Source organism: Tamandua tetradactyla, chromosome 7, assembly GCF_023851605.1.
Source record: "Tamandua tetradactyla isolate mTamTet1 chromosome 7, mTamTet1.pri, whole genome shotgun sequence".
Lineage (NCBI taxonomy): Eukaryota > Metazoa > Chordata > Mammalia > Pilosa > Myrmecophagidae > Tamandua > Tamandua tetradactyla.
In genome coordinates, this window is record NC_135333.1 from 35,478,535 (window position 1) to 35,486,463 (window position 7,929).

The window sequence follows — 7,929 nt, forward strand, 5'->3', positions numbered from 1 at the left end:
CCAAGGGAGCCTGCTACCCGCCTAGCCCTCCGGTTGCTCAATACCTAGCAGCGTGCCCTCTCTTCTCCACTTCTCCTCTAACCTTATCCCTCTTTTAAAATAAAAAAGGGAGGAATTGCCGGATGTAATATCGGCCTCATCTCTCAGGCCCTCCACCTAGCAACTTCTGACCTCACATCGCACCACTGTCTTCTCACTCTCCGATTGGCCCAACCTTCGTCCTCTCGCTCTCTGTCTGGCAATACCATATTCCTCTGCCTGGCAACATCATATCCCTCTGCCTGGCAACATCATATTCAAGCCATTCCATTGGACCTTTCTGCTCTCAGCACACCCTATCCCTCGCTGCTACCCTTAGCCTCCTCACCAATCACGCAGCGTGCCTCCCCTGGCCCCCCCCATTTCCGCCTCACCACTATATAAACCTCTGTACTTCCCCTAATAAACGTTCAATGTGTAACGCCACTCCTTCCTGTGACTCTTCCTTTAAGCGTCACGTGCCCTCACACACCTTCGAGCCCCCGGAACCCGATAGCGGATCGCGACTGCCACGCTTCCCCCTCTCGCCGGGAGGAAGACCCCAAGCGGCAGAGACGACCTTCTCCTCTCCCGCAGTCCAGCAACCACCAGAAACTAGGGGAAGGCATAGGAAGGTTTCTTCTCTAGAGACCATAGGAGTGTGGTCCTGCCAACTCTGGATTTTAGACTTCTGACTCCAGAGTTATAAGTGAACAGATTTGTTTTAAGAGACACAGTTTGTGGTATTTTGAATGACGATAACAATACTAATACTAGGAAACTAATATAATCCTATACCAATTCAGACCACTGAGTAACCCTACTCTGTAAGAAGGGGAGCGGACTGAGGGACAGGCTCAGGGTCTCACTGCAGGCAACCTGGACCAGCAGTGTGGCTACAGCCAAAGTTCTTTCCAAAGACTGACACATGTAGATAAAAATCAATGATGAATGGAGAGGATAAATAGTAGCCAAGGGGGAAGGAATCAATAAATGGGTTATGCAATGGAAGGAAGTCCATTGTTACATCGGTGCCTTGAGAAGTATAGAGTAAGAGAACAACATTGACTCTCAGCACAATTATGCCAGGTACCCAAAAGGATGAACTCACGTTTGCCAAGTTTACTCCTTTTGACTTTTACTGTTCAGGTAGCAGACATTGCAAAGGGTATCATTTGCAAGGAGTCTGAAAGGACCATAGGGTCACAGCAGGTTGATCACTGTGTGGCCATAAATACTGGTGACTGAATGCTTAGAATGGGACCTGATTTTTTCGGACAGACCATAGCAGCAGCTTGCCAGAGTGCACTGCATAAAATACAGAGCACCTGTTAGGTAGGTGGAAAACTCTTAAACAGAAAAGGCTTTTGATAGAATGAGAACAGGAAGCACTACAAGGTAGTGTGAATTCCGCTGGGACACAGGACCACACTGAGAGAGGATGGCTATGGGAGGCCCTGTGGCCACTCCCACAAAATCACATCTGGGTGTAACTAGCACTCATCTAACTTCAGTATGGGGGACCCAACAATTCTGGTTTTGCAGCCTTTGTACACACAAAACTCAGGCCTTGAGGACAGTATGGCCCCAGTGCACACAGTGGAAAACACCAGCCATGAGACTTTAGTATATCCTGTTTCCTGTTTCTGTAAGTCCTTCTAGAAAATCGCTGAGTCTCAGGTGTTCTCGGGACCACTACTGGAGCCCCTTCCCTGCTCCAGCCAGATTGTACCTGTCCTCTCAGTAGATTGCACCTGTTATCTCAGCAGCCCATTTCTCACCCTCTACCACCTGACATTCCAGGAGCCGATACCTCTGTATTAATGCTGTCACCAACCCAGGCAGTCAGTATTGGCTCTCAGTGGGTGATATGAGGAGGAAGAGAAGGGAAGCCAGGAATTTTCTAAGCCTCATTATACTCATCTCTGTCAAATGGAGTCATTTGGAAATGGAAATGGAACAAATCTTTGGGCAGGGTGCTGGTGTTGGCCCCAGGCAGGCAGCTGAGGCTCCAGCTCAGCCAGGACCTGGACAGAGAGTGAGGTGGGTGCTGCCAGAATGGTTTATTGTAGGTTAGGCTATTTGGGTGGGTTGTGAGGGAGGGTCCGGTGACCCTCTCTAACGGGGTAAGGCACAGAGCTGGTAGGGGGATGGGGTCACCAAGAAGGCAGAGAGGCCGTGGTCGCTGGGCCGGGGCTGCCCAGTGGGCACCGAGAAGCTAAAGCGCTGCAGGAGGCAGGTGAAGAAGAGGAAGAGCTCCATGCGGGCCAGGGGTTCCCCAAGGCATATGCGGCGGCCTGTGGGTGGGAATGGGGGCTCGGTGAGGAGGACAGGACAGGGCCTTACCCATTTGAGACCCCCTCGGGAAAAGGGCAGGGGCCCAGCACCCGACAGGCACCTGCTGAGAAAGGCATGAAGGCCTCCGGCTTCACGAAGCGGCCCTGGGCGTCCAGGAAGTGTCCCGGGTGGAAGCGGAAAGGCTTCTCCCAGGCAGTCTCGTCCTTCAGCACCGATGACAGGTTGAGGATGAGTGTCGTCCCCTGAGCAGGAGAGGCCAGGTGGGAAGGGTGGAGTCATGGGCTGGGGGATGCCGCGCCTGCTGCCACTGCACAAGCAAGGGCACTTGTACCATCTGCCTGGCACACAGGAAGCTTCCCCGAACTATGCCTCTGAGCTGGGCAGGGTAGGGGGGCCGGACCCTACCTTGGGGATGCAGAAGCCCTGGATCTCAGTGTCGCGGGACGTCAAGTGCGGCACGCCCAGGGGGATGATGTCCCCGAAGCGCTGCACCTCGTGGATCACGGCTGTGGTGAAGGGCATGCGTCCCTGGTCCGCCATCTCTGGCCGCCGCCCCTGCCCTATCACCTCATCGATCTCTTTGTGGACACGGCCTAGGCAGACAAGCAACCCTCAGGGACCAGAGCCCAGGAGGCTGGGTGCTGACCTTGCCCTGACAGCCGCCTATCCCCTTTGTTGGGGGCAGTGCCCACGTGGAGGAGGAACACTGCTACAGGAGCCCAGGCCCAGATCTTGGCAGCATCTCGTGGTGTCCAGAGGAAGCTCAGGCCCCCAGCCTGGCCCTGCCCACACCCCACACCCTGCCTCCCGGGACCCAGGCAGGCTCACTCTGCACGTCCGGGTGCAGGATCATGAGCAGGAGGGCCCAGGCCAGCGTGATAGAGGTGGTCACCATGCCCGCTATGAACAGGTCGCCCACCACCATGCGCATGTTGGCATCAGTGAAGCTGCTCTCGGGGTTCCCCTTGGCCTGGGCGGGGCAGAGAGGGGCTGGCTCAGGGGCAAGGGGGGGCATTCCCAGACAGAACCCCACCATGTGCAGCTCAGGCTGGGTGCCTGGCCACTGGGCCATGCCCAGACCTCCCATCATGACCCTTCTGGGTCCTCTAGCTTACTAACACTCCCAGGCAGCCCACCCCTCACCTTTTCCACTTCACCTAGGTAGGCCTCAGTCAGATCACGCGGGGGTTGGGCCGGGTCCCAGGCCTTCCTGTGCTCAGCGAGCAGCTCGTCCAGCTGGTCCATGAAGGCCTTCTGCACCGGGAAGGCTTTGCCAGCCACCCCCGGGATGCGCAGGAGCAGCGGGATGGCATTCAGCACCTGTGCGGGCCGCAGGGCGGGGCTTCGTCCTCCCTGCACTCAGCCCCCTCCTTGGCCAGGCCTGTTTCAGCCTGCGGGCCCTGTGTCCCGGCCCTGGGCCCTGGCCTGTACTCTCGCTGTGCTCCTCCCAGAAGTGCCCTTCTTCCCCTCGCCCCCAGGAGCAAATGCCCTTCCCAAATCAAGTGCCAGGGGCAGCGGGCACCTCCTCCAGGACGGCATCTCACTCCCGATGCCCGCCTGATGCGCACCTCTGGGAGGAAGCCAGAATCCTCTTTAACTGCGGCCTGCACCAGCCCCAGGAGCTTGCGGAAGTTTGGGTCGCTGTACTCAAAGCGGCGCCCGTGGGTGAGCGAGGCGATCACGTTGCACACCGCTTGGTTCAGGAGGTCATTGGGGCTGAAGGGGCGGCCTGGGGTGGGGAGAGGAACGGGTGAGGGACGGTCGCCCCTCGTGCCCCGCGTCCCCGTCCCCGCGCTCACCTGCATGGTCGGCGAAGGCGGCGCACAGGTTGGCGGCCTCCTCCGTCACCCACTGCTCCAGCGACTTCTTGCCCAGGCCGAAGTTGCGCAGGGTGGACACGGAGAAGCGCCGCTGCTCTCGCCACGCGGGTCCATAGCGTGCAAGGAGCACACCTGGGGGTGGGGAAATGAGTGGGCGTGGCCAGAGCAGGCTGTGGCCCCTCCCCCCCAATCTGATGGTTCTCCTTGCTCAGGGAGACCCCAACTCCGTGCTTGCTCCTGCCTGGTCCTCCCCAGCCATCCCAGTCAGGCCCCCCCCCAGTGTTATACTCCCTCTGCCCCTGGACTTGCTCTCCTGGCACGGGTGGCTCTTTTCCTGCACCCCTTGTGCTGTCTCCACTGCCGGCTCTGAGATCACTGCCCGCCAGGCTCCCGCCTCTGCTACTACCACCCCTAACCTTGTGCCTGGGACCCGAAGCCCAGGTGCTTGTAGATAGGGGCGGGCGGGCGGTCTGAGGTGTCCTCGCCGCGTTCTAGCAGCGCCTCCCGCAGGGCCGGCAGCCCGTTGAGCACGACCACGGGCTTCCAGGCCAGCTGCAGGCTGAACACATCCCCGAAGCGGTGCCGCAGCTGCAGACCCAGGGCCAAGGGTGCCATCAAGCCCAGGACCCTCAGGTTGCTGGTACCCGGCTCACCGCACCAGCCTTGGGGACCCCAGGGCCAACTGGCCTCCTGTTTCGGGATCACACTCTCCCCAGTACTAGGACCTCTCCTTGGAACCTACCATCCAGAGATATTTTGCAAGATTCACCAAAATTGTCAGTAGGCCTGAGTCAGCATCTCATCTTACTGATGAGGAAATAGGCTGTTGAGCTGAGCAAGGAGGCCACAGGCCCACAACTGGACAGACTGGATTCTAATCTCCTACTGGGGAGCTATTTACATAGTGCTCTCCAGTAGGAACCTCTCCCCACCATTCCAAGGCCTTCCCGTGAGTTGTCATCAGAAGGGACTCAGTTGGGTCTTTCGTAACCTCTGTGCTGTCCAGTTGGATCTCAAACCCACTGCCAAGTCCTAACAACCTCCAGACTTTGCCCTCTCTGCACTTTGATTTCCCAGCAATGGTCCCCTCCCCAGGAAGCCTCTGATCAGCCTCTTCTTCCGAACCAGCTTCTTTCCAACCTGTAGCTTCACCTACCACCTCCTGTCTGGGGCTAGGAGGGGTGCCCAGGGCCCCAGCTGTCCCCTAGCCCGCCACCTCCCTCACCTTGCTGAAGCTGTATGGCATATCCTGGAAATCCACCTGTAGGAAGTTGCCCAGTCCAGGCAGTGGCAGGGGGCCTGGCGGGTAGCGTGGGGCCCAGCGTATGCGCCGGTGCATCAGGTCCACCAGGAGCAGGAAGATGGCCACGGCCACGGCCAGGGGTGCCAGTACCTCCCCAGTCAGCAACCCCATGGCTGCCTCACTACCCACCAGGATCCTGGGCAAGGGAGGAGGTGGGTATGTGGGAGCCGTCCACACCTGGGACTCTGATCACACCAGGCACCTTGGATCAAACTGTGAACCTCCAGCACACAGGTGGTTTCAGTAGGCTGTGCCCTGCCCTTTAATAAGGAGCCAGGGCCTGCCCTGTGCCCTCTGCTCTTACCCAACCTATTTGGCACGATGATGGTATCAGCAGGGAGGAGCCAGTCCAAGTCAGGTGTGGGGCAGCCCTAGGTTGTTGTTCCTTCTCTTCTCCAGGTAACTGCCCAAATAGGTGTAGGAGCAGGTGACCCAGAAGAAGAGGCAGCCTCCCCACTCCCTGCCCCCCCAACACACACAACCTCCAGCTCTGTGCAGGCTGCTCAGGGTTCCTAAAACCCAGTAGAGCCTGATTTGACCCTGTTGTCCCCTGATTTGTTTACAGCCTGGCCCTCAGAAATTGTCCTCTCCATTCCCACCTCTCACTTGCTCCTCTTGGAATAGTCTTCACCACCAAAGTGTGTCATCCATACTTGGGGGCTTATGAGGGTTGTGATGGGCAGCAGGGCCCTGGGTGGCAAAGCGACAGAAGAGAATGAGGTCCTCCCACTGGTCCTCCCCCTCACACTGTGCACACTGAATATGCACCAGCACATAGAACCTCCCACCGCCGCCAAGCCCACACATGCTCACCACTCAGCCTGGGTGCCCAGGCCTCCCGTGTCCTGGCCTCTCAGCCTTGCACCGAGTGTCACCTCCCTGCTTAGGGTGTGGGCTGGACGTCGTTCTTCCACAGCAAAAGGGCTGGAATTTGGGCGAGTTTAAAAATCAGTTAAGCTGATTAAATCCCAGATGCTGTGACCCACCCAAACCGGAAGGGGAAGGAGCCCCTGAGGTAGGGCAGAGGCATATCCTAGGCGCAGAAACATGAGAAGTTATTTACCACAAAAGCTGGAGTCAGGAGGAAGATGTGGGACAGGAGCCACTCCCTGGTTAAAGGTCATTTCAGAAGCCAGTTAAGGTGAAAATCTAGAATGATCACTAGTGCCAATTTGGGTGTTGGTAAATTGAAAGGGAGACAAAAGCAAAATGACGCAGAAGCATTTGCTGTCAGGAAAATATTTTCCTCAAAACACGTTTTTCAAGTTGTGTGACTTGCCTTTAACACTTGAAATCTATCCTTTTTTTTTTCTAGGGGTGGGCCCCACCCCTCCCCCACCCCTCCCCCACCCCTCCCCCACCCCCACCGCATGGGTCTGGAATTGAAACCGGGTCTCCCAATGGCTGGTGAGCGTTCTACCACTGAACCACCCGTGCACCCCTATGCACTTTGGCTGTGTTAACACCAAGCCAGGGTGGGAACAGGAAGCCAGGCAGCTCAAAGAACCTTCATGTCTCTGCATGCAATCCCACAGCCTACACCAAACCTGCACATCTCTATCCTGGCTGAGCAAAAAATGAGAAATGGACCACGCTGCAGATGGAGCCATTACAATTAGATTAACGTGCTATTTGTGCAGCCCCAAATCGCTGAGCATAGAAGAACTCATTTATAATTCCTTGTTTCGACTTCCCAACACTCCTCCCAGTACTTCTCTAAAAAGGTCTATTAACCCTGCCCTGTTTTTTTTTTAATCTACTAAATTTATTTTAACATTGTTCCATCTGTTATTTATTTATTTTTAATCCATGTTTTACTCATCGTCGATAAGGTAGATAAAAGGAGCATCAGACACAAAGTTTTCACAATCACACAGTCACATTGTGAAAGCTTTATCATTATACAATCATCTTTAAGAAAGTGGCTACTGGAATACAGCTGTACATTTTCAGGCAGTTCCCTGTGTCCTCTCCATTATACCTTAACTAAAAAGGGGATATCTATATAATGCGTAAGAATAACTTCCAGGATAACCTCTCGACTCTGTTTGGAGTCTCTCAGCCACTGACGCTTTAGTTTGTCTCATTTCATTCTTCCCCCTTTTAGTCGAGAAGTTTTTCTCAATCCCTTGATGCTGAGTCCCAGCTCATTCTAGGGTTTCTGTCCCATGTTGCCAGGAAGGTTTACACCCCTGGGAGTCATGTTCCATGTAGAGAGGGGGAGGGCAGTGAGTTTGCTTGTTGCGTTGGCTGAGAGAGAGAGAGAGAGAGAGAGAGAGACCTTGTCCTGTTTTTAATAGCCTTTAAAGTTTGATGTTGGAAGACGGCGGCAGTACGAGCGCTGAAGACCTGGTGTGGGCATGTGCAGCAGCTGCTTTGTGTTATTTTCAAACATGTTGTAATGTTCATGTTTTGAAGCCAAAATGTGTGTTTCTTCTGTTATTTTTCATTCAAGTATAGTCATCCATATCAATTCTTGAAGATAACTGT

At 55.4% G+C, this 7,929-nt stretch overlaps 1 protein-coding gene across 1 annotated transcript; it reads right to left on the reverse strand.

Annotated features, from left to right (window-relative positions):
- Nucleotides 1-1,130: 1,130 nt before the first annotated feature.
- Nucleotides 1,131-5,737, reverse strand: LOC143691070 (cytochrome P450 2D17-like). The gene is made up of 9 exons (XM_077169048.1): nt 5,362-5,737; nt 4,553-4,724; nt 4,116-4,268; nt 3,885-4,045; nt 3,460-3,636; nt 3,145-3,286; nt 2,722-2,909; nt 2,417-2,558; nt 1,131-2,315 (listed from the first exon to the last, which is right to left on the reverse strand). The coding sequence occupies exons 1-9, from the start codon at nt 5,548-5,550 to the stop codon at nt 2,137-2,139; spliced, it is 1,503 nt and encodes a 500-aa protein (XP_077025163.1). The 5' UTR covers nt 5,551-5,737; the 3' UTR covers nt 1,131-2,136.
- Nucleotides 5,738-7,929: the final 2,192 nt, after the last annotated feature.

Coding starts and splice junctions, on each gene's coding strand:
- LOC143691070 (XM_077169048.1), bottom strand. CDS start 5,550: ATGGGGTTGCTGACTGGGGAGGTACTGGCACCCCTGGCCGTGGCCGTG. Junction 2,910..3,144: donor CCTGCACCCGGACGTGCAGA/GTGAGCCTGCCT, acceptor TTGTCTGCCTAG/GCCGTGTCCACAAAGAGATC. Junction 2,559..2,721: donor AGGGCTTCTGCATCCCCAAG/GTAGGGTCCGGC, acceptor TCTCCTGCTCAG/GGGACGACACTCATCCTCAA.